Source organism: Alternaria conjuncta (assembly GCF_024043145.1).
Source record: "Alternaria conjuncta strain BMP 0040 chromosome Unknown scaffold_5, whole genome shotgun sequence".
NCBI lineage: Eukaryota > Fungi > Ascomycota > Dothideomycetes > Pleosporales > Pleosporaceae > Alternaria > Alternaria conjuncta.
Genome location: NW_026250094.1, coordinates 1,867,188 through 1,890,566, shown reverse-complemented (window position 1 = coordinate 1,890,566; position 23,379 = coordinate 1,867,188). Strand labels below are relative to the sequence as shown.

Sequence of the window (23,379 nt, the reverse complement as noted above, 5' to 3'; positions counted from 1 at the left end):
TGGGCAGCTGCTGGAGCTATACCCACTTGGCAGGGTGGGGAGCTATCAGCTTACTACAGAAGCACCCTGGTACGACAGGCAACGCGTCTTCATTGGAGCTTACACTAGTATACATCCTCACTGCATCAGGTTATATTGACAGGATGTAGAACAGGTGGTTGTGGTAACTAGAATATATTGACTTATAACGGTATCTGATATCGCGAACAGGGACGCGGAAACAACTCACAACAAGCATCGCAAGAGCATCAACAGCCCCTCACTAGTAAAGGTGTCTAGAGCTTGCTGCCTGCTAACCTCCTCTTCTCCTTCTCCTTGTCCCTCAACAACCGTCGCAGAATCTTTCCAGACGGCGACTTCGGAATCTCGTCGATGAATTCGATACCACCACTAATCCACTTGTATCGCGCCTTGTGTTCTTCAACATGCTTCTGAATCTCGCGAGCGAGGACGCGGTCGTTCTCTTCGAGGCCGACTGACGGTGATTTGACGACGAAAGCTTTCGGTACCTCTCCGGTCTTCTCGTTGGGGATTTGGATGACGGCGCAGTCGTTTACAGCAGGATGCGTTAGGAGATGTGCTTCGAGCTCTGCAGGTGCGACTTGGTGGCCCTAGGATATTGTTAGTTTAAAATGTCTTTCACAGGGAGTAGAGACCGTACCTGGACCTTGATGAGTTCCTTGATACGATCAACGATAAAGACGTGTTCGTGGCCATTCGCTCCCTTCTTGAAGACGGCTTCGTCACCGGTGCGCATGTACCCATCTTGGAACGTTTCCTTGTTGGCCTTGTCGTTGTTCAGATAGCCCAACACGACTGAAGGAGACTTGACTAGCAACTCGCCAGGCTGGTCGTAGCCAGTAATCTCAGTGCCCTCAATAGTAACGATCTTACACTCGATGCTAGGCAGCAGGGAACCGGAGGAGCCGAACCAGATATCGTCAGGGGAGGATGAGGAAACAACGGTGCATGTCTCTGTGAGGCCATATCCTTGTCGGATCTTCCATGAAGGGAAGATCTTGGATAGATCTTCTGCTGTCTCTTGTCCTAATGGTGCAGCTCCGGTGAAGATGGACCAAACGGAGCTGAGGTCGTACTTATCGAGCAGGGGCTTGTTCTTGGTCATAAGGATAATGATCGGTGGGACCAAGAACAACGAGTTGATCTTGTAGTCTTGGATGGCCTGCAGAGTTGACGCAAACTCAAACTTGGGGAGAACTACGACACCATCTCCACGGTAGACGTTCGCATGGCAGATGACGACGAGGCCGTAGATATGCGACATGGGCAAGAGGCCCAGGGCGATCTCGGTGTAGTCGGACTGATTTCGTACGTCGTTAATGATGGTGTCTCTGTACGGCTTCTCGTAGGTAGTGATTTGCACTGCTTGTGGTCAGCTAGTGTTTGATGCGATATGAGGACAAACTTACTTGTGTTGGCGATGACGTTCCTGTGCGATATCATGACACCTTTCTGTGTAACATGTTAGCATATAGTCGCGCATACGTACATTACATTTACTGCTTACCGGTAGTCCTGAAGTACCGCTAGAGTAGCAAAGGAACGCGGTCCGCAGAGCTCCGTCACCTTTCTCCCAGTCCAACTTGGGCAGACGGTCAAGCTTCTCGCCCTCACGGATGAGATCGTCGACCGTCTTGAGCCCCTTTGGTGTTTTCTTGCCAGCGAACGATTCGGGCACCTCCAGTATGTATATGCGATTCTCGGGGATGCCGCTGTTCTTCGCCGCCTGTCGCGCAGTGTCTAAGAGGGGGACGCAGGTGAAGAGTGCTTTCGCGCCGGAGTTCTTCAATTGGTATTCGAGTTCAGCGGTACTGTAGGCAGCATTGGCGGGCGATTGGATACCACCCAGACGATGGGTAGCCCATGCCAATGGAAGCGTGTCGATCTAGCCAACGTCAGTATCCTCGTAAATCCATCAGCCTGGAGACGCTTACCGTGTTGACGGAGAAGACAGCGATGACCTTGTCCCACTCAGTCGCCTCGTTAGGCTTGAAGCCAAGCTCCTTTGATAAGCCTCGGGCGAGAGCCTCGACGCGGTCTCGCATGTCCAAACACGAGTATGTCTTCCCGGTCAACCCGCAGGTGAAGGGGTCGTTCGAGTAGCCGAGCGGGTGACGGCCATAGTGCTCATCGAGCATGAAGTCGCAGATGGGAATCGAGTCTGGCGGATCGAAGGGGAGCTGCGGCACCCACGAAGGAGGATTGAAAGGCATGTTGGGCGATATCTACGCGTACGTCAGTTGTGCGCGAAGTCTTGGGACGGATGCAGGAACTCACCTATAGTAAGCCTCAATTGGCGATGCAGGGAGAAGACAAAGGAAGAATCAAAACTGCAGCTTTAACGCATGCGCCCATCTTCCTGAATGACGTTAGCATCATCGGATGCCGTGTCTTGTCGGAGCCGACAGCTACTGCCAGCCCCCAACTGTGGGGAAAGCTGGGGTACCGAGGTCACGCCTCGAAGCGGCCAAACCTCTCCTTAACGCCGGCCCTAGCTCGGAGCCACCAAAACACGACTCACCTCCTCGACCCAGACACGCAGAAAGAAATTATTGCAATTCGGGACCGAGTATAATCAGGAGTCGCAAGCATGACGAATCTCTCCAGGTTTGGCTGCTCTCTTGGAAGTCGCTCTTATCGCGACGTAGTACAGCAAGAGCCACCCTCGACCCTGCCTCCGCGCTGGCAGCCTTCTTCACTGTCACCATCTCCAACGTTTGCCCACTCTCACTGCGTCGCTCAAGTGAGAGCGTCTCAGCAGAGTTTTCCGTGATTCTCTGTGCAGCCGTCTTCCTATTGTCGCACGAACCTGAATTGAATTCCTATTGTCCGCATGACCCGATCCGATCACCTGCCACTCCTGACCTCAATCTGTTGTTTCTAGACTTCAATTGTCTTTCTTGTCGCTTCAGCTATCGTTACTGAATATTCAACACGCATCTTACAGCAAACCACTACTCGAGTCACTCATCTCTCATGGCGTCCTCAAAGCGCAAGTCTGACGACGGCGATTCCGACTGGGAAGGTGCACCCGGCGCGAAGCAACTCAAAACCACACCCGAATCAGGGACCGCTGAACTCCAGAAAGATCTCGGTAACTATGGAAGCGCATCTTCTCAACGCCCGCCACGAGTGAGGAAACCTCCGGAAAGATACATCAATGCACCGCCTCAGCCGTCAGCCCACAAGAAGAAGAAAGCGACCTCGGCCAAGGCCAATCCATCTACGGAGGAAGGTTCAGCTACAGCAAGGGGTGCTTCTCATCAGATTCAGGCTGAGCTTCCGGCACCTTCGGACACAATTGCCAATGGCATCGACAGCTCGTCACAACTACCGGAGAAAGAGTCCCTGATAGTCTGTCTCAAAGTCCCAGTCACCACATTCACACGCCAGCCAAGCCGGAAATATGACAACGAAAGCTCCGGTAGTGACCTATCGTCCCCGCCTGGTTCTTTGCCATCAACTCCGGTTTGTACAACCCTCCGACCCTTCGGTCATCAAGCTAATTTGCAAACAGATTTCCGCCTACAAGAACACACAGACCTCTCTTCCGCTGGACGGACAAGGCCAATGTGCTCAGCGTATACTGGATCCCGTACCGGCATCGAGTCAGGATTTTGCAACACCGCCCGCCTCGCAAGAAACCCTTTCAAGCCAGACCCCCATATCGCAAGCATGGGAACCAAATACGCCGGAGGACAGTATGCGCAACGTCCCAGACTTCGTCAATCACGCCCAAACACCGCCATCAATGCTTTCGAAGGAGGCAGATGGTCGCTTCGCATACCTTACGCCCGAATCAGCCATTCACTATGATCTGAGTGTCGTGCATGAAAAGTCGAACGCTGAGCTTGGGAACGGCCAGGTGCCTGAACAAGACTCATATCTAGCCCAGCCCATACTGCCTTTGGGTTCGACCTGCGGAAGGTGTGGCGCAGCTGGGCACGAAAAGCATGACTGTTCCGTGGCTCTTTCTGTCCCCGACAATCGAGATCGCAGCGGGCAGGTCGAGGCTTGGCTTCGAGCTGGCGATGCCGCCGACCAGTCAAAACCGCCCTGTGCCGACCTTGTTGGGCCGGTGTCCAGTCTGTATGCGGAATCAGAAGCAACAACGGATTGCGATGAATTCGTGGGCTCTCCCGTCGGTGAAGGATTCGACCTAGCCGACAACAAACACCTCTCCGATATCACCGAGCGACTCATTGCCCAGCAGAATAGAGGTTCGAACAAGCCAGAACCGCACGGACAACCAGAAGTCTGGGCCGACGGACGGCAAGAGATCTGCGAGACGCTACATTACTATCGCGCATACCAAAGCGCCTGCTACTCAACTGGCGGTTTTGCGAGGGGCTTCATGTTTGACAAGGTTGCGCATGCTCGCGACTATATGGATACTAACGTTGTCATCTCACGAGCAGGTGGTGGTCTCGCGAAGGACATTGACTCCGGTGAGATGAAGTCAAAGAAGGACCAATCTGAAGACTCAGCTGCGCTAGGCTTGAGGAACTGCATGCTTCACTACAACCCAGTCGTCATCATCACCGGAGTCGACAACCCCAACATCCCATCAAAGCCACCGCATCAGTACTGTGTTTTGGATCATTTCAAGCCCACCCATATCTGGGCTGAGAAGAGTGGTAACAGCAAGATTGTGCGATACCGCTTTGAGAAGCTGAACACAAAGAAAGAGTCCTGGTGGAAGGAGAAGGATTCACAGGAAGTTGCAGAGCTTGGCTCGCTGCAACCTCCAGTCGAGAAGATATGCGGAAGCTGCAACGTGAAGTCTCAACAGATATACCTGAACGGGTGGATGTGTCTACAACCGACTTGCGCCGCCTTTTGGAAGATTCTCATGCCCACACCAGGACCCGGAACGAGCACGTCAGCGCAGGAGCCAAAAGAAGCCTCCTTGGTATATGACCCACGCTTTCTCAAGCAGAAGACTCCTTGGCACAACGACGATCACGACTACCCTCTAGTCTCTAACGCTGCTGAACTTTCAGGACACTCTATTCCTGGCGAAAATACATCCGTCGCATTCTGGTCTGGTATCGTTTGCCCTGGTTGCGGACGCTGCACATCCCGTCTGAACTGGACAAATTGGGAGTGTTCCAATGTAGCATGCCAGTACATGAGAACGCCTCCGCACACGCTCATCCCCGCGCTATCGCTTCACGACCCATTATGGCCAGTCACTAGCAGCTACACGCTGTCTAGGGATACAATGACACCTCTTTTAGGATTGAAGGTATCATTTGAACATGGATATCGTATCAATCGCTATGAGTTACCCGGAGTCAATGGCTTCATCACACACATGATCGCCAACAAGACCGTGCTTGAGGAAAAAGGTGGACCAGATGCCATGTTCGAAGAGCTCCAACAGACGGACATTGGACTGCAGCGACGCTCCATGCCGAACGGTCAGCTCAAAGGACCAAACTACTGCCGCCATTTCGCAGTCAACTATGGCATGCCGTACAAATTCATCGCAGCGACAGCATCTCGTTCTTTCGATGGAGCCGCTCGTCCAATAACCAGCACTCGCAGTCGCTTGAACTGGGCGGCCAAGTTGCTCTTGACACAAGAGACTGGGACGAGCATGGAAGAAGTCAATCAAGAATGGCAAGAGAAGGAGTTCAACGAAGTTCTAGCACTGGGATACTTCGAAGAACAAAAGATCAACTACCATGATGACGGCGAATTCGGCCTCGGCCCAACTATCGCAACGTTGAGTTTGGGTGCACCTGGCACTATGCGGATCCGCATGAAAGCCCGTCACTACCATGGTGTGTCTTCTGTCGCTGGTCTTTACGACGACGCTGCCCCAATCCCAGGATGCGAACACTACGACGCTCGTCTCGCAGTCCAACCTTCTCTCGATGCGCTCAAGACATCAGACTCTAAAGCGTACAACGCGAGGAGGAAACAAATTCCCAAGCAATTGAAACTCAGCAACCGAGGCAATGCGAGGGACGCGCTGACGATGCAGCTCGGTCATGGCGATATTGTCATCATGCACGGTGCGGATGTACAGAAGTATTATGAGCACGCTGTTGAGCACTCGGGTAAGTTGCGATTTGCGCTTACTTGTCGATACATCGATCCCAAGTCGCTGAAGGCTGAGGATCAGCCCCAGTATGAGGTTGGACCGGATGTGGAGCGGTACGATGGATCAGGATTGATGTGAGGTTCTGTGGACAATGTCGAAGCGGGATGATGGAGAATTTGGGTTGAACGCGGGTTACAGCGACATGATCTTAGATAGCATGTTTGACGAGTAGTCACATCTGGCGGATACCGTGTTACCATACGAAGGTGGACATGTCTCATATTTCATACGGGTCTCGCTCTGGATCTTGGTCATTACATGTTCATCACTTCAAGCTTGTTCGCACGACTTGCACTGAGCCCAAAGTACTTAGGATTCTCCGCGCACTGGAACAGGATAGAATACATATAGTATGAGCACGTATGGTATAAAAGGTTTGAAGACATGCAGCAATTGGGATGCTTCCAAGATCATCGTGCCACCGTCCTACGTCTACGTCCTTTTACGCCGAAACCCTGAGTCTTGGGCAGCTAGACGCGTATGGTGGTCGTGATGTCGATAATAAATCAACGTGAACGATCACTTCAACGAGACTGATCTTTGTGTCAAGAGCGAAAGAAATCGACCAGCTCGTGCGTGCCGCAAGGTGGGTATTTAGCTCTACGGTCTCTGCAGACTTGCAGCGCTTCTAAGGTAGGGCGATACGGCGCGACGAAGATGCATACGGCGTCAGCGCCCTAATTCCCCGATCCGTAGACTCACAACTGCCGTCTTGTATGACTTGCATCCGGAGATGGTGCCGAGTAACTGTAGTGATGGAACAACTGGGGAGCAGTAAGCTGGTATCTAGGTAATATGTCCGACCGACCGACGGAGATGAGGGTGGTGTGATTCAAGTTGCTATTCGGATAAAGAAGGATCAGGGTGGTTGATGGAGCTGAGTGATAATTTGCTGACGCGCCAGACACGGAAGGGCTCTTCAATGTTGGATGCCAAGACGGGTTGAGAAAATGAGACGGACTGCGGAAATCGCTCAAATGATTGCGGGGTGAGCACAGAATTAGCACGGCTTGGCGTCTTGGCCGACGCGCTAGCATTGTCCTGTCGTGGGAGATCAAGAATGCATCAGACAGTGTGTACCAAAGCAGTGGGTATATTGGAGTAAAGACTGCTCTAGGGGTAGCGAATGCCAAAACTACGAAGCCCAACCTCCCCTATTTCTGCGACACGACTACTAACGAGTAAAGTCAAGCACCCTAGACGACGTGGCTCTGCTCGACGTGAGGCTCCTTCTCATCGCCGAAGTTGTTGAGGCGCTCCTTAGCAGCTTGTCTGGCGATCGCATCCATGTCCACGGGAGCCACTGCGGCAGGACCGTCGAAGATACGGGCGATCTCCTCAAGTGTGGGACCCTGTTGTACAAGATTAGCAATGTTCTCATGGGTAGATCAGGAGTGGAGTGTACATACCTTTGTCTCGGGGTAGACGAAGTAGACGAAGACAAGCTCGACGGTAATCCAGAGGGTGTAGAAGAGAGCCAAGTTCCAGTGCTTGGGAAGGTTGTCCCATGCGACGGGGTTCGTCTGACCACCAACGGCGAGGATAGCCTGCACAGTGATGTTCATGATCATGAGACCCTTAGCACGGAGAGCGTAAGGCAGAATCTCGAGAGCGTAGGCAACGAGCAGACCAGACCAGGCGAAAGCGTAGAAGACACCGAAGATCCAGACGAATGGAATCTGAGCGTAACCGGCTGCGGAATTGGTGTCGCCGGAGTTCTCGTAGATGGCGCATGTGATGGTCCAGCAGACGAATGAGACGACCATACCAGTGGTTGCGCCGAGGAAGAGGGGACGACGACCAACCTTGTCGATCAAGGTAGCGGCGTAGACGGACACACAGAGAGCCAAGATACGTTCACCACCGGTGAGCTGATGCAATGTTAGTAAGTGTTTCCCAGCAACGTTTCAGCGATACTTACACCCATCTTCTGGTTCTCGCTGGTAATACCAGCACCCTCGTAGACCAAGTTGATGTAGTTGGAGAAGAGCGCGTTGCCAGAGTACTGGGAGATGATGCCGAGAGAGATGAGAATAGCCAACCTCCATCGGTTACCCTTGGTCTTGACAAAGTCGACGTAGCTGGAGTTCTTGTTGGCATCGGCTTCCAGACGAATGACCTCCCTCATCTCGACGTATTCGAACTGAACCGTGGCGTTGTTACGGTCACCTCCGGCATGGTAGTAGGCGAGAGTGTCCAGGGCCTCTTCGTAGCGCTCCTTGGAGATCAACCAACGTGGGCCTGGGAAGCAATGTCAGCGTATATTCGTTATGCAGTGTAAAGTTTGACTTACTCTCAGGAACCCACCAAAGGAAGCAGAGTTGGAGGAATGAAGGCAGAGCCTGAAGAAGAGTGATGGACCTCCAAGACCAGTGGTTGTCCGCCTGGGATGTACCCCATGCGATCCATGCGACGAAAAGAGCACCCAAGTTCCAGAGACAGTTGTACACGGCAGTGAAGATACCACGGTGCTGAGGATGGCAGATCTCGGTAAGAAGAATAGGCGAACACATCTGGGCGAAAGAGTTACCGAAACCAAGGATGAAACGGCCACCCATGTAGATCTGCCAGTTCGTAGAGAAGGTCGAGACAAGGGCACCAGCAATCATGATGGAGCAGCCGACGGCGATTGGAATCTTACGTCCGGTCCACTGGGTCAGGAAGGGAACGAGGAAGAAGCTGACGATCGAACCGATGTTGTACATGTTGTTCATGAGACCCAGGCGGTTACCGGTAGGCTCATCAAAGTAGTCCTGCCATCTGCTCATCTGCTGCGAAGAGTTCATCATCATGCTGAAGATGGTCAGCAAATCCCGCTGCATTACTGGAAACTCCACTCACCCGTCATAACCAGTAGTGGCGGAGGCAATGCAAAGGACCGAAGAGTGCCAGAACAGCTTTCGCATGTTTGGGTCCTTGTACCAAATGACCTTCTCGAACTCAGGCACATCCTCGCGGACGGCACTGTTGCCCTTGGCGGCTCCGACGTGCATACCGACCATCTTGAATAAAGAACGATGGAACTGTAAAGTGAAAGATTGACCGAAGTTCAGGACAAGTAGACTGTGCTACTGATGGGCGAAGTCCCTTGGGTTGAGAAAGACCCTCGTCCGGCGTCGAGTACTTATATTCGATCCACCTCCACTGCAAGCGACCCCACACCCCGGATGGGAGATACTCCCATGCTTGTTCCACCGCGGGTTGACGGACATGGGTACCGCACTTTGCAGGAAGACTGCCTGACAGCAACGGTGGGAAGGGCCAGTAAGATGATACCAAGAAATCTCCACCGAGCGATCTGTTGGCACCAGGCCCGTAGCGCCGTGGGACTAGACTTACAAGAACAGAGAAGTCCCGTCTTGTCATATCTAGGCATTGGCCGCCAACGGAGGTATCCAACGTCCGATGCAAATTGCTGTCTCCCCATGGGGTGTTCGGCTGCCTTCCAGAAGTCTATAACCTGGTGGCGCTAGAACGTGTGACCACATTTGACAATAGACCCAGACACGGGTTGCTGTCATTCATTGGCCCTCGAAAGCGCCTTGATATTAACTTCGTGATAGCCAGATAGGACAACAGCATGTTGCGTTTTGAAGACGCGACATGTGCAGAAGCGCCTGCTGGCGAGGTCTGGTGGTTCTATGCCTCGGTCTGCTTCAACTCATCAGATGATAGACCCCTTCATCATGAGATGTCGAAGCCGATCTGCCGAGTGATTTTCGCCATCAAGCCATGCGTTCCCCGATTCTGTTGCTATTCCGCTGTGCCCAGCGTTGAGGCTTGAGACGCCCCCGGGCTTGATTGTAAGACGCCTCGATAGCTCTGGATCCCCATCTGAACAGGCGACTCGTCCCGCGGATAATTTTGCTTAGCATCCGGTATGCCTCTTGGTGTTCTGCACTCAAGGCTTGGACGAACCAACCAAGAGTCCGCTCACGGTAGGTCAAGCTTACCATGGGATGCCAGGACCAGCCAAGATGGATAAATGGGCCTGCGCGCCGGATCTGGAGCTCGGTGACTGGACTTTACAAAACAATTGTACTGACGAAGTCGTTCCATGATTTTTCGCATTGGCAGACGTCGATAAGGCTCAGACGGCTTCGATGTACGCATGTGGATAGGGTGTGCAAATGGTTAGAGGGGAAGCCGCGCTGTGGATACGCGCAAGCGACGAGGCGGGACGGTGTCCAGGTGCACATCGGAGCTATGTTGCAGGCCACGTGCAGCCTTGGCGGCATGCACCGGCGGCAGCCATGGAAGTAATCAATTGCGAGGTCGGTGCTCGTACTGATGCGACACTTTCAATTTCCTGGGAGGCATATGTGTGTAGAGAGTTCCACGCGCCGAGCTGTTGGAGTCGACAGTATATTGTTCATGCGCAAGCGAATGGGCTAGTGGGGCCCCTCTTTCCATCGCAGAACGCCCCACCCCGGTCCTCTACTCGCGTTGTACACTCATGTCGTGATTGATGGCGCTTAGAGACCTGATACCAAGCCTTGCCCTGACAAAGACGGGGCCCCGGTCAGCCGGGACTGCGCAGCTCACTCGATAGCGGATCACACATTTAGCCGGCCACATCTGGTGGTGGCGTTGTGGTGGAATATTGCTACACGCCAAGCATGCTATTCTTCCTGGAGCGGAGAGCGGAAAGGCGGCACGGTGATGGATGAGACCTCTGTGTGAACAAGATTTTAACACTACTCACAGCCTTCATCGACAAAGTGCGATGTGGCACGGTGCGAAGACTGACCCAGCAGCAACGACGGGCCGGACTTTGAGCCTGTGCTCTTCAGGGCACCTCTGAGCTAATTCACGAGACGGCACAGCACAGTCGCCGCCTGTAATGGATGCGCGTTCTGATGGGAAGACTTCTCGACAAGATGGCGGGCCACTATCTTGAACACCACACCGACGCAAGGCCTTACTTCGTCTCCGGTAACGAGTTTCTGCGACCGAACGAGAGAGGGACTTTCCGACCACCCTTCAGCAACCTAGAATATGGCGGTCTCGAACAACAGAGTCCCAAGTAGTCTTCAAACTCTGTCGGATACGAGATTCAGCGAAACATCTAAAAAAGCGGAAGATTAGCGAGCGTGACGACTTCACAGCCGCCTTCTTGTCGTCACAGACACACATACTCAGTGGACGGGGGCTATAAGAAGACATGGTGATGGGATTGTGTCTTATGCATGCCCCACAGCACCCGGTGAGGTAGACCAAACGAGATTTGAAGTTCCATAGAATGTATCGCCAGAAGATAAGAGACTTGACCATCAAAATATAGGCTGATCAATTGCAAAGGGCTAATTCAGGCGCACTGTCCGTGAGCCCTACGTACCGCACGAGACCTTCCGTAATACTCTCTTGTCCACTCCAGTCATTCCATGCACTTCTGGTCCCCCTCGATTCCCTATTTGTGTACTTCATACACTCCAGCCAAAAGTGTTGTTTTCACGAAGTCTCGTCGGCTGACGAGTGTAGGCAAGCTTTACGATCTGCTTCGGGACCTTGCCTGCGAACTTCTGTTCTATGATTCTCCCCAAGCCCTCGGCCGCTTCCACCGCCATTCGACAGTAACACCCTGAGTGCTCGATGATGACTGCGTTGAGCGCGTCGCAGTCCAATATCCGAGCAAGCTTGTATTTGTTGAACAGCTCCTCACCCTCGGCAGGGTAACGGGTGAAATCGTCTTCGTAGTAGTCGTAACCATCCTCAATTTCCAGCCGGATCAGATCGCTGTAGTGGAAGTTGAGCTTGATGGTACGCAGACCCCTGCATCCGAAAGCAAATTCTAGATCAGCGTTCACACCAAACTCTTCCTTGAAGCGGCTGAAGAACCTGAAGTCCAAGTGACGAACGAGGTCAAAGCGGCACGGCTCTACGGCCAGAAACGCGCGTGCAAACTGGTTGTCGGCGTATGAGCAAATCATCATCTGCAAATTCTCGATGACAGTGGCGACCGTCTCGTCGAAGGTTCGTCGCGATGTATAGCAAAACTGGGGAAGAAACCCGGGTCGAGCGGGGTTATTGCCCCTCCTGACTGCCTTGCGCACTTCCATCACGTTCGTATCGACATCGAGGGCAAGTTTCCAGATCTCGAGGCGGAGTTCAGTGGGCAACTCAAGGAATCGGTGAAACTTCGGCTTGATGGCAGGGGTTTCGTAAACGTCTGCGACTGCGTCGCTTTCTGAAATCCACGGCTCGCCCTTGATGTATCTGGGCACTGTGTTTTGTAAGCATATCTCGTGATGCCTTGCATTCCGCAACGACCTACTCTTCTTCGACCCGGGTAGCACGCCATGCTTCACTACCTCAGCCCAAGTCTGAAGATTCGAGTGCGAAGTACTGGAAGACGGGGTTGAAGTGATGGTTGAGCCGTGAATATCGGGAAATGTCGCCGTGTCTAGTTGGAATGTCGCTGCATCATACGCGACGCTCATGCCAAATCGACTGCCGCCTACTGAGAAGGGAATGAGGACGACGGGCATGTTTGCGGTTTCCTGTGCTGTCAGGAAAGGTCTTCGTATCAGAGGTTTGACCTACAGTGCAAAGAGAAATGAATTTAAGAGCCGGAATGTGTAGAAATTGTGAGACCAGGTCTATCGGTGTCTGTTCGTATACGCGAAATGAAGGCTCTAAGTGTACGGGAGGTAGTGAGTGGTAGATGAAGCAGGGGATTAAGACTCCTGCCTCGCCCTTGTAGGAAAGTGTGCCCAGAATAATTTGCGATATTCCTCTTGGGAAAGCGGCTTTGTGCGTTCGAATTGTATGAAATGCGGCAGGTGTGGTTGGCTCGCCGTCTGTGGGCCATCAGTACCACGGAATGGAGGTGATGGAACCAATCTGCATCTCAGCCTTTCACATATTCGCATCTTGATGTGACATCTCCTTTTGCGCCTACGCAAGCAGGCAATTCAGAATTTATGGGCGTGCTCTTGTACCACCTTTCCATCTTCGATGACACAGATGTCGACGCCAGCAGTCACACGCAAGCTCTCCATATCGAACAAGTACTCTTCATCCTTCTTTACTACCTCCAAGTAAAAAGGATCTTCGTAAGCCTTCTCGAAATCTTCGTACTTCCGCACCCAGAAGTCCGCCATGCCGTCGTACGAAAGAGTAGGCATGCTTAGGCGTGCTTTGTGTCTTGATGTAGTGTGATACTTCGAATGATCAGTACTTGTAGATGAATTGCGCAGCATCAAGATAATAAGGGGCTGCACAAGTAGGGAGAGCTGATGGGGAAGCTCACTTGGACGTATTTGACGATACCGTGACGCTGCAGCCATGATGTGATGAGAGGGCCATGTTTGTTCGCCCAGTGGTCATTGAACTCATCTTCAGAAAGCTTAGCATTGCGGTTCGCAAAAACAGTGATGCGTATCAATTCTTCGGTCGACATTATTGCTGTTGCTTGAGTTGTCGCGAATGTGGCTGGCGTCCACGGGTGGCTGGGACGAGGATGCCGGGTCAATGACGCATCACTGCCTGCAGGAACCCTGATCGGCATCCATCCTAACTTGCCGCATGCACGATTTCAATGTGCCCTTTCATGACTGATTACCCCGGACCATCGATGCGATGCTCATTGTTGTGCCTGTCGCTGCGGACCACGTCGCCAGTTTACTTTTTGCTCATTACGCCCCGCCTTGACCCTGTAGAACGATAAGGATTGTGCTCCACCCCTCCACCTCTCCACTCGACTCTGCGATCAATCACCAATCGCTGGCACAACCTTAGCTTCCAGACAACACATGAACAAAAGGGCCTTTTCACATACGGGTACCGGTAGCGCCCGCCATGGGGCGTTCGGTTACCCGTAGCCCCTCATTTAAAGGAACGGCGATGTTCGGTCGAGGCCGCGGAAGCTATTATCCGACAGCCGCATAACAGAGTAGCGACATTAACTACCAGAGCACTTCAGCTTCTGGCAAACCTTGGAAAAGACTTATTGCTTGCTGGAATACAATACGATCGTTAAGCGTGGAGCCAACATGACATCCATCGACCAGCCGCTGAACGGCAAAATACTCCTCATTACAGGAGGTGCATCTGGTATTTAGAATACTATCGATGTCGGAAAGGAGTATGTCTAACATGAACAGGAATCGGCCTTTGTGTGACAAAGCAAGCACACGATCTCGGCGCACGCATCCTTGTCGCAGACCTCAAAACAACACCCGACTTCGATACCTTTGCTGCCAACAAGTCGAACATTCTCTACGTGCAATCTGACGTGACGCGATGGGCCGACTTTGACAAACTTTTCGACGCGTGCGAAAAGCAATGGAACGACGTTCCCGATGCATACGCCATCTGCGCGGGACTGTTCGACCCACCGTTTTCCAACTTCTGGCAAGACCCTGAAGACCAAGGGTATAAGCAAGTGGAGGTCAACGTGAACCATCCAATCAAGTTGACGAGATTGGCTATCAGGAAGAGTCTAGGGAAGGGCAAAAGGGCTAGTGTTTGTATCATCGTAAGTCATACCAACATATCAGGGTCGACTCGAAGGGCCGTCACGTAATCGATGTTGGCACGTCTAACACCAGAATAGGCGTCAGTAGCCGGCATATCAGGCAACCTAGCAGCTCCGCTCTACTGCGCAACGAAACACGCTGTCGTGGGCTTTGTAAAGTCTCTTGGGCCATCTGAGTCCCTCACAGGCGTCAAGATTACCACTCTCTGTCCTGGTGCGGTGGCAACACCGTTATTTGACGCCGCGAAACTCAAGCAGTACTCCGTGACTACGGAGAAGGCATTGACACCAGATGCATGCGCGACTTCTTTATTGGATCTGCTACAGAAGAAAGAGTACCCATGTGGCAGTGTACTGGAAATTACTCTTGGGGGGACGAGGCTTATCCCGGAGTGGGGTGTGGAGCCACCGAAAGGCGTAGGTTCGGGACAAGATCTGGATGAGCAGTTCATGACGAACATGCTTCAGCCTATCAACGACAAGTTGAATGCGGAGAAGGCAAAGGCATGAGGACACATAGTGCAAGGGGTGCGTGTGTGTTATGTGTGGTATTGAAATCTCGCTACCAGGTCACGCTGAACAACGAAAAGTCAAAATAGGTCTGCAGCATACATCGAGATGAAACCATGCAAAGGAGGTGACCCAACGTCAACGTAGGCTCCAGGCTGATTAGGGTTTTGCAGTATACTCTCAGTATGCTTTCCACACCCCTGACATCCCCGGCTTCCAATAGCCTCAGCCCCCTAACAACCCCACATACCCTCCTTGCAGTCCCCCAAATCCCTCTTCTGAACCACCACCTTCTCTGCCTTTGTCTCTTCAAACAGTTTGCCGTGAGTGTGCCTCCATTTGTCGGGGATGACAACTTCGTCATCGACGTCGTTGGGGCTTGCCCGTGCGACAACAAAGTCGCTGGTGGTGATGAGGGGGAGAGTCCCCATGCCGCTTGGGATGTATGGGCGGGGGTTGGGGAACATGGGGAGGCTGAGCCCCAGGGTGATGAAGAGGGAGATGATGATGGTGTTGAAATGCATCTTGTTGGTTGTGATGGGGAGGTTTTTTGTTGGTGTGTTGGTTTGGTTTTGGGTTGGTAGTAGTGGATGGTTTGCGGTATCCTTGAATTGTTTTCCCCTTGGATGTAAGATGTTTGTGTGATGGTAAGAAAGCTAAGAGGGAAAGCAGAAGCAGGGTGTTATATACTAATGGGCGAATGCGCAAATTCCATGGGTATTCAGTACCATGGTTTAGATATGGATGGAGTTCCGACTCCACCATGCTCTCCAAACATGGCTCAGTGATTGCTCCAGCCATACAAAGCGTTTCTGGTCTGTACCACGCAGGGACTAGCCAAAGTCTTGAGGTAGCCGGGTAAACTTCGGCTGGTTACCGGGGTGCACAAACTTATGTTGCCGTGAAGTAGTCTAGCAGTTTCCAATATCCAATCGCTTTTGCAGCATTTACAATTTTGCGCTGACCCTACATGTCTACACAAAGTTCGCGGAAAACGCTCCTTCAGTGCCTGCCTTCGGCGCCCTCCTTTGATCAGCACAGCCCCTGCGCACCCCATCTTGCCCTGCATTTTTAGCCCGGTTTTCTTCTCCGCATGCTGCTTGCGCAGCAGCTTCCAATCTGAACACGTGAAATCATATCGCTAAGCTCGCTCATAATGGGTCTTAACCTTTCCAAAGTCAAGCATCGTAACTACTAGAGAGCATCGAGCTGTACGTTACCGGCTCTCGCGTCTGGATCACGAACACTGTATCTAGAAACTGACACCATCTGAAGGATGCGTTGCAAAATACATAGGTACCAGTCTCACATGATTGCGATGTTCTCAGTCTTGTATGCGGCAAGCGCAGCACATTTTTTGATTACATTGTTCGTAGCCATCACCACTGTCCAGCATATCGAAACTTGTCTTTGCAAACTACGTGGCTGGAATGTATGACTGCGCTTTGTTGTTGGAGACCCAGGAGGATACCGATGTGTTGTGGTCTGCGCTCGCGCCTCACCTTCACTTTCACCTTCACGTCGGAATGATCTACCTAAGCGAGACCCGAAGAGTGAGTCCGCTCCGGTAGATCACCACTTGCAAATCGAGCGTCTTGCTTGTGCACTCAACACATCTCGAACCACAGCGCCCAGCGCCGCGATACCCGAAAATGGCAGAGAATCCGCGCCTTCAGATTGTGGATGCGGTCCAAAGGCAAGTGCCTCAAGCTCGTGCGTAATTTCCAAAGCTGACAGCTATAACAGCTGTTTCACCTCCGGCGAATACACAGACCTTACTATCAAATGCGGAGCCGACGTTCACAGAGTTCACAAGATCATCGTGTGCAAGCAAGTAGCCTTCTTCACTGGAGCTCTGAAGTTTGGTGGCAAGGTACGCGCGGTTGATTCCCGAGGTCTGGGAAGAACTGGGTTTGACGACAAACAGGAAGCGCAGACAGATGTCGTTGATCTCCCCGAAGACGAACCGGAAGTAATCGCCTCTCTTATCCAATACCTTTACACGGGTCAGTACAAGGACGACTCCTCTACAACCCCGAGGAACGAGCATGCGAGCCCGATCACGCCCTCCAACATCCAAATATGGCGAAGTGAGACCTGGGATGACACGGGAGAACCATATACCTATGATTTCCCGCATACTTGCACAGAGGAATGTGAAAAGTGGACATTGTGTCCCCATCATTACTGCATCCTCGATAACTGCAAATCGTCTTGCAAGGCCTTCATCTGCGACGAATGCTGCTTAGTCGGGCGTCTTGGAGGACCAGCCCAGCTTCTCAAGCACTCGAAGATGTATGCGATCGCTGACAAGTACGATGTCACTGGCCTCAAAGAGCTAGCAGTCAAGTACTTCAACGTCGCTCGCTATGGGTTTTGGGACGTGGAATCTTTCGCCCTCGCCATCGATCATGTCTTTTCTTCGACCCTTCCCGAGGACACCGGCTTGAGGTCGATAGTTATCGATACCATTTCTGACAATATGGTCCTAATGCATAAGGCGGAAATGCAGGCCATGGTGGCAGCTCATAGCGACCTGGCTGTGGGCGTTCTGATGACGAAGATATGTTAGGCATCGAAGATGAAGAGGGATCATCAACAGCAACGCCACCGACCAGACCGGCGCGAATGAGGAAGAAGCTAATGAAGGCGAGGGTGCTGAAGACGAAGAAGTTGGTGCTCTCTGAACTCGCTACGGAGATGACACACTGCCGGCCCTCCGGTGTCATTATCATAATCGGCAGCGTACAAGCAGGCACTCAATAGTTGATACAACATGAAACCAACCCTTATCTCTTCCAACGCCTCAACACCGTTACACATAGCATTACTGCGTGATAGCCCTTAACCCTTGCAATGTCAACCCAAACATAACACCCCTCGCAACCCTAGGCTCCTGCAGACAATCAAACACCTTACCCAACGCCTCTCCACTAGCAGCCTGACCCATTACACTCGTAAGCGCTTGCGGCATACCATTTTCCACAAGCAACTTCCTCGCCTTAACCCTCAACTTCTCTTTCTCTTCATCGCTCATCTCTTTTGGCCATCCTTTGAGTTCTTCTTCGGTTGGCAAACCGTTCTCCCGGATCTTTCTGATGTGATAGGCTAGACCGGCGTCGGACGCGTTCCCGTCAAGCACGGTGGTCTGAAGGAGTGATGTGATGGAGGAGAGTTGTGGGTTTCCTGGGCGTAAGAGGAAGGATTTCGCGGCGTTGAGGAGGGTGCGACGGAGGGTCCAGGCGGAGGAGAGGGTGTAGAGTTCGTTTATGACGGCGAAGAAGAGCTCGATGAGGACGGTGGTTTCGGGCTCGGATAGTGGCGTGTGGACGGTTGCTGCGCGTGGCCTTGACACGGGTTTGGCCGGAGATGAGGTTAGCGATGTGGCCGAGGGTCGACGGGGTAGTGAGGGCACGGAGTCTGTTGATGGCCGCGAAGGTTTCTGAGGTGGTGTTGGTTCTGGCTGATTGCGCATGGTGCTGTAGTCGTCGGAGATCTCGCTGGGCATTGGCGGTAGATTGATTAGTTGATCACCTCCCATCATGGGGCTGAGATCTTCGATCTTCTCGCGCATGCTGGGTGCGCGACTATTGCTTCGTGAGCCGTATCTGGAAGATCTCCCCGAACGCTTGCCATCTCCATCAGGGTTGTAGGATGGCCGACGTTCCATGGGCGCCTCCCGTCCTGGTTGTTGGTCGATCACGGGTGAGTGAGGATCGCGCACAGAATCCATTGATGTGCGTTTGGTCACTAGCGATAACGTGCTCGGCGATCGAATATGCGTGGGTAGTTCGGAGACCGTCGACTCGGCTCTACTTTGTCGTGTTTGGATTGGCGCCGTGTTGGACGATGTACGGCTTAGAGGACTTCCGGATGCGTTCGGAGTGGCGGCGTTGCTGATCGATTCGCGATTCTTCTTTCCTCCCAGTGGTGATGCTACGCTGCCTAGTACGCCTGTAACTCCACCGAAAAGAGCTTTGCCACCGCCGGCAACTTCTTTGGGTGCTTTTGAAAGTACGCCCATCATCCCTTTACCCACTGAGTCGAAGGTCTGACCAGCCCATCCGATCCCTGGAAAGCCACCACCAGGTGTCTTTCCTGAACCCAATTCTTTATCTAAGAAGCGCTTCATCCCTTCACTTTCAGCAAGTGGCTGGTACTTGACAGCATCGTTGAGGTAGCGCTCCAGCTCTCCACGCAAAGACGCCTTAGTGTGACCTTTCCACGGTGGCAGTGTAGCATGTGCTTCGTTGAAGCCAGAAGTTCCGGTGATAGCTGCTATCCGACGTATGACTTCGTGTAATGTCTCAAACTCGGCGTACTTGCGTGCTGTCATCCACCCGGTGTGATGGTTGGACTTTGGCTCGATCTGAATCAGATACTCTGCTGTGGGCTTGGCCTTGATGGTGCCCTTTTCTCCAGGCATGCTGTCATCAAAGATGGACATTGTGCTGTTGTGCAGGGTTAACGGTGGTGGTCTTTCCGTGGGTGCGTTGTCCATAAGCGCAGTAGGCGGTTGGGGCATTACAAGCTGATCGAAGCTCGTGAAAGCCTTCTTGACCTCCTGAGCTGGTGGGTCTTCGGAACTCCTTGGCGGAGATGCTGGTGTGGTTTCTGAGAATGACCGACCGGAGAGCCCTGAAATGGCCAAGTCTGACTGCTCAACATCGCCATGCGCTTCGCCCTCGGAAGATGAGGGAGTGACTATGCCCTGGGTGGTGCTCTCGGACTGGTCATCGTTCAGGGTCGATGTAGACGCGCTTTGCTTTTGTTGCTCCTTCAGTCGCTTTGCGTCTTCCTCGGCGATCATCTGGCTCAGGAGCTGCGCTTCTCGCATCGCATCGTCCATGGCTTCTTGCGCCTTGCTCATAACACGCTTGTGCTCCCTCTTTTCAGCGGGGGTTGCCGTTCCTGCACCGGCTGAATCGCTCTCCACGTTGTCCTTGACACTTTGTAGTTGTTCAGACGAACCCTCGACGCCGGCGTCAATGGCATTGAGAAGCTCAGGCTCGCCCTCTTCTAGGAGGTATACGATCCACCCGTTGATCCACTCTGGCTTGGAGCAGCTCACGACGATCATCTCGAGTATAAGCTTCGCGAGGATTTGATGCAGGAATAAGCGCGCTGGCACGCAGTTGTCTAGAGTAAGTGCCGGTTAGCCTAGGCGCATGTGGATTTTACATGGAGTCTGCTTACAAGTCTTCGGCTCCAGATAGTTCTGCAGAATATCCTCGGCAGCCACGCTGAACTGCTTCATCTGGTAGTCTGGGTCGAGGATATTCGCTAGCGTGCTGTCCCGCTTCATCTTGAGATATATATCGACCGCTTCGGTTGGCACATCACCGGGGGACGCTTGGATTGCGGCAGCGATCTCTTGCAGCAGTATGATCATAAAGGAGGATGAGCGCGTCACGAAGTCAAGGAAATTGTCGGCTGGTCGCTTTCGGGAGAGGTGTGCAGATATGGAAAGCACGAAGGCGGTCAGAGTCTGGCGGCACGAGTTCGGGAAAGTGTCTTCGGAAGGCAGTAGGGGTGAGTACCACCACCTGCGTTGTATTAGAACAGTATCTAGGCACTGCGCGGAGGACATACTTGACATAGTCACGAATGACTGCATCCGTCAACTCCGTCAGCGCAGCGGCAGTCTCGGGCTTGAAGTCTGAGTAGTCGAGCGTCTTGCCGGAGTACAGCTGCACACTGAAGTCGTCGCTGTCGTCTCCGGACTTGCCCGTGTCTGGTGTCTTGTCCTTCCGCCAGTCGAGGACACGCTGCGCTATGTCGACGGCCAGCTCTCGCTTCCGCGCGTCGGCGCTCTTTCCCTGTGTCTCCTTGCTGTCGCCATGGTGCCCCTCCCACGTCGCGTGGAGGACTACGCCGCCTACCACGCCTATGAGCACCAACCCGACGCGGCCGAGAATGAGATATGTGCCTGCGCCGAGGCCTGCGAGACAGGCGCCGAGCGTCTCATTGCTAGCCGTCGCCAAGAAGTGTAAGGTGCGATCAGTGAGGGCCTTGAGGTCGAATGGAGGCGCGCCTGCCTCTGCCTTTGGAGCCTCCGGCGTCACGGCGGTGCTATCGCCGAGCGAGTCATGTTCGTGATCGAGTGCTGATGGGGGCGGGCTCGGGGGTGGTGCTATGGGGTCGCTCATGGTGGCTGTGTGTAGGCGAGCATTGGGGTCTGCAGTACGTGAGGAAGTCGTGGCCTGCAGTGAAGCATGGTCCGGTGCGACAGACTGGCTATGTGGCGTCCCCGGCCGCTGACACTGGCGTACTGGCCGTTTCACAGCTGCCGCTTGTTGATCGCAGGGCGGCCGCTGAATAGTATCGCCGACCCCGCCGCGCGTTGCATCGCTATTTTCAACTGCCCCGTCATTCTGATCTTCACTCTTCCACGCGTCACATCTCCCGCATCCGCACCAGCCATGTCCAGCGACGCAGCCAACGACCCCGAGATTCTCGCTCATGTCCAGCAGTTCTGGGAGGGCCGCAAGCCGAGCAGTCCCATTTACCAGTTCCTGCTTGACGATATCAAGCTGACCTATGCCTCCAAAGGCGTCGTGCGCGCCCAGCTGCCGCTTACCAAGAACCACGTGAACACGCACGGAAGCATCCATGGCTCCGTCTCCGCGACACTGATTGACTGGGTCGGTGGCATCGCTATCGCAGCTTGGGATAATCGGAGCAAGGCAGGAGTGTCGACAGACATTCACATCTCGTACTTGAGCGGGGCTAAGGATGGCGACACCATTGAAATTGAGGGCAGGGCAGGAAAGGTTGGCGGAACCCTCGCCTTCACCACAGCGACCATATGGAAGCTCGTCGATGGCAAGCCAGGTCCTATTGTAGCCACTGGCTCACACACGAAGTTTATAAAGATATGATCCTTCATATGACACGCCATCTTCTTTGAGATCTCGTCCTGCGCTCCATGGTCGATCGAGCTCACTCGGATCGCGAAGATTGACTGACCCTCTCGCAACTGTTCTGCGCCTAGCCTTACAGCGACGACAGCATGGGTATGTGGGAGGGTCTTACATACTGTAGATGATCCAATATCATGACTATCGAATCTGCTCGACAGAAGGCCTTTGCTATCCCAATATTAAGTTTCGACCTTCCCACGTTCTCTGTTACTTTTCCGAGGAACCCTCAGGAATCGGGGTGTGCTGGAGTTATGTTAATGCTACAAGCTCCTCGAACAAGTTCAAGATTTCAACACCAGATATCGATATCGCAAGAGAGGGACACGCGTCGCGTATATTGGCGCCACACTCACGAGCCACACTCGGCCCGTGCCAACCAATCACAGCACGCTTGAGCCACACATCCAACGCGCCAAGCCTCGCGGTTTCCCAGGCAAGCCACAGACTATGCCACAAACACAAGCAGGAGGGTCTGCAATTTGCGAAGTGCAGCGAGTCAAGGATCATGTGTCGTGAAATCAAGTTCATGGCGTATGTCATATGGTAAGCGGGTGGTAGCTCTGACGTCGATACTACCATAAACAAAGGTATAGACATGGGAGAATGGACTCCCAATATCTATAAGGACTCCACAGTCCGCGTAGTACATGCGACGACATACCACTATTTTAATCTACCACTTACTCAAGACCAGCTCAATCTGAAGCTTCCACCCTACTTCCATCAGGCACATCACACCAAACACACGCACTCGTAATTCAACACTGAACTCTCTTACAAGAGCGCTCTTGTTAACGAGTACGACCAAAGCGATATCGACTGCATAGGAAAGAACCATTCCTCTTAACACAGCGCTCGACTCCACACATGGGTTGCGCACCCTCCCGCCCCCGCCGCTTCGACGGCAGAGGAACATCCTATGTCGACCATCCCCCCAGCAGACACAGTACCGGTGTAATGGGAACAAAATACAGTCGACGGAGCGGCAGTGTGGCTGGACCTGGTACAATCGGAACAAGTATGGGACAGAGTGGCAGACATGGCGGGATGAGCACTGGCACTAGCGTGTGCCGATCAAGTCGAACAAGTGGAGGTATGAGTAGCGGCATGGGTATGGGTCGTTCGAGCCGGTCGGGGGGAGGTCTCGGGGGATTGGTGTCGGGGTTTGGCAGGAGCCGGAGATGTTAGTTAGTCCGGAGTGGCAGACCGTTTTGACGGGGAGACATACGAGGCGGTTAGAAGACGGAGGCCGGAAGTAAATACGGTGATTGGGTGTTGAGTAGATGTTTAAAGTGTTTTTGCAGCGCCGATTTTCATCATGTTTCACATTTCTG

General features: G+C 53.0%; 10 protein-coding genes across 10 annotated transcripts; 4 read left to right on the top strand and 6 right to left on the bottom strand.

Moving 5' to 3' along the window:
- Positions 1-275: 275 nt before the first annotated feature.
- Positions 276-2,234, bottom strand: J4E85_004265 (uncharacterized protein; the record flags this gene model as incomplete). The annotated part of the gene is made up of 5 exons (XM_051468525.1): positions 276-611; positions 662-1,383; positions 1,431-1,473; positions 1,529-1,906; positions 1,956-2,234. The coding sequence occupies 5 exons, from the start codon at positions 2,232-2,234 to the stop codon at positions 276-278; spliced, it is 1,758 nt and encodes a 585-aa protein (XP_051328117.1).
- A 763-nt stretch (positions 2,235-2,997) lies between these two features.
- Positions 2,998-6,211, top strand: J4E85_004264 (uncharacterized protein; the record flags this gene model as incomplete). The annotated part of the gene is made up of 2 exons (XM_051468524.1): positions 2,998-3,489; positions 3,539-6,211. 2 exons carry the CDS (start codon positions 2,998-3,000, stop codon positions 6,209-6,211), a joined length of 3,165 nt encoding a protein of 1,054 aa, XP_051328116.1.
- A 1,118-nt stretch (positions 6,212-7,329) lies between these two features.
- On the bottom strand, positions 7,330-9,135 carry J4E85_004263 (uncharacterized protein; the record flags this gene model as incomplete). The annotated part of the gene is made up of 5 exons (XM_051468523.1): positions 7,330-7,485; positions 7,543-8,004; positions 8,055-8,374; positions 8,427-8,926; positions 8,975-9,135. The coding sequence occupies 5 exons, from the start codon at positions 9,133-9,135 to the stop codon at positions 7,330-7,332; spliced, it is 1,599 nt and encodes a 532-aa protein (XP_051328115.1).
- Positions 9,136-11,556: 2,421 nt separating this feature from the next.
- Positions 11,557-12,621, bottom strand: J4E85_004262 (uncharacterized protein; the record flags this gene model as incomplete). The annotated part of the gene is made up of 2 exons (XM_051468522.1): positions 11,557-12,349; positions 12,563-12,621. The coding sequence occupies 2 exons, from the start codon at positions 12,619-12,621 to the stop codon at positions 11,557-11,559; spliced, it is 852 nt and encodes a 283-aa protein (XP_051328114.1).
- A 426-nt stretch (positions 12,622-13,047) lies between these two features.
- J4E85_004261 (uncharacterized protein) lies at positions 13,048-13,535 on the bottom strand (the record flags this gene model as incomplete). The annotated part of the gene is made up of 2 exons (XM_051468521.1): positions 13,048-13,296; positions 13,386-13,535. 2 exons carry the CDS (start codon positions 13,533-13,535, stop codon positions 13,048-13,050), a joined length of 399 nt encoding a protein of 132 aa, XP_051328113.1.
- A 592-nt stretch (positions 13,536-14,127) lies between these two features.
- Positions 14,128-15,122, top strand: J4E85_004260 (uncharacterized protein; the record flags this gene model as incomplete). The annotated part of the gene is made up of 3 exons (XM_051468520.1): positions 14,128-14,188; positions 14,239-14,612; positions 14,691-15,122. 3 exons carry the CDS (start codon positions 14,128-14,130, stop codon positions 15,120-15,122), a joined length of 867 nt encoding a protein of 288 aa, XP_051328112.1.
- A 138-nt stretch (positions 15,123-15,260) lies between these two features.
- On the bottom strand, positions 15,261-15,646 carry J4E85_004259 (uncharacterized protein; the record flags this gene model as incomplete). The annotated part of the gene is made up of 2 exons (XM_051468519.1): positions 15,261-15,277; positions 15,373-15,646. 2 exons carry the CDS (start codon positions 15,644-15,646, stop codon positions 15,261-15,263), a joined length of 291 nt encoding a protein of 96 aa, XP_051328111.1.
- Positions 15,647-16,774: 1,128 nt separating this feature from the next.
- On the top strand, positions 16,775-17,694 carry J4E85_004258 (uncharacterized protein; the record flags this gene model as incomplete). Its single annotated transcript, XM_051468518.1, has 2 exons — positions 16,775-16,839; positions 16,869-17,694. The coding sequence occupies 2 exons, from the start codon at positions 16,775-16,777 to the stop codon at positions 17,692-17,694; spliced, it is 891 nt and encodes a 296-aa protein (XP_051328110.1).
- A 255-nt stretch (positions 17,695-17,949) lies between these two features.
- Positions 17,950-21,271, bottom strand: J4E85_004257 (uncharacterized protein; the record flags this gene model as incomplete). Its single annotated transcript, XM_051468517.1, has 3 exons — positions 17,950-20,246; positions 20,319-20,668; positions 20,715-21,271. 3 exons carry the CDS (start codon positions 21,269-21,271, stop codon positions 17,950-17,952), a joined length of 3,204 nt encoding a protein of 1,067 aa, XP_051328109.1.
- A 273-nt stretch (positions 21,272-21,544) lies between these two features.
- On the top strand, positions 21,545-22,003 carry J4E85_004256 (uncharacterized protein; the record flags this gene model as incomplete). The annotated part of the gene is made up of 1 exon (XM_051468516.1): positions 21,545-22,003. The coding sequence occupies one exon, from the start codon at positions 21,545-21,547 to the stop codon at positions 22,001-22,003; it is 459 nt and encodes a 152-aa protein (XP_051328108.1).
- Between the last annotated feature and the right edge of the window lie 1,376 nt (positions 22,004-23,379).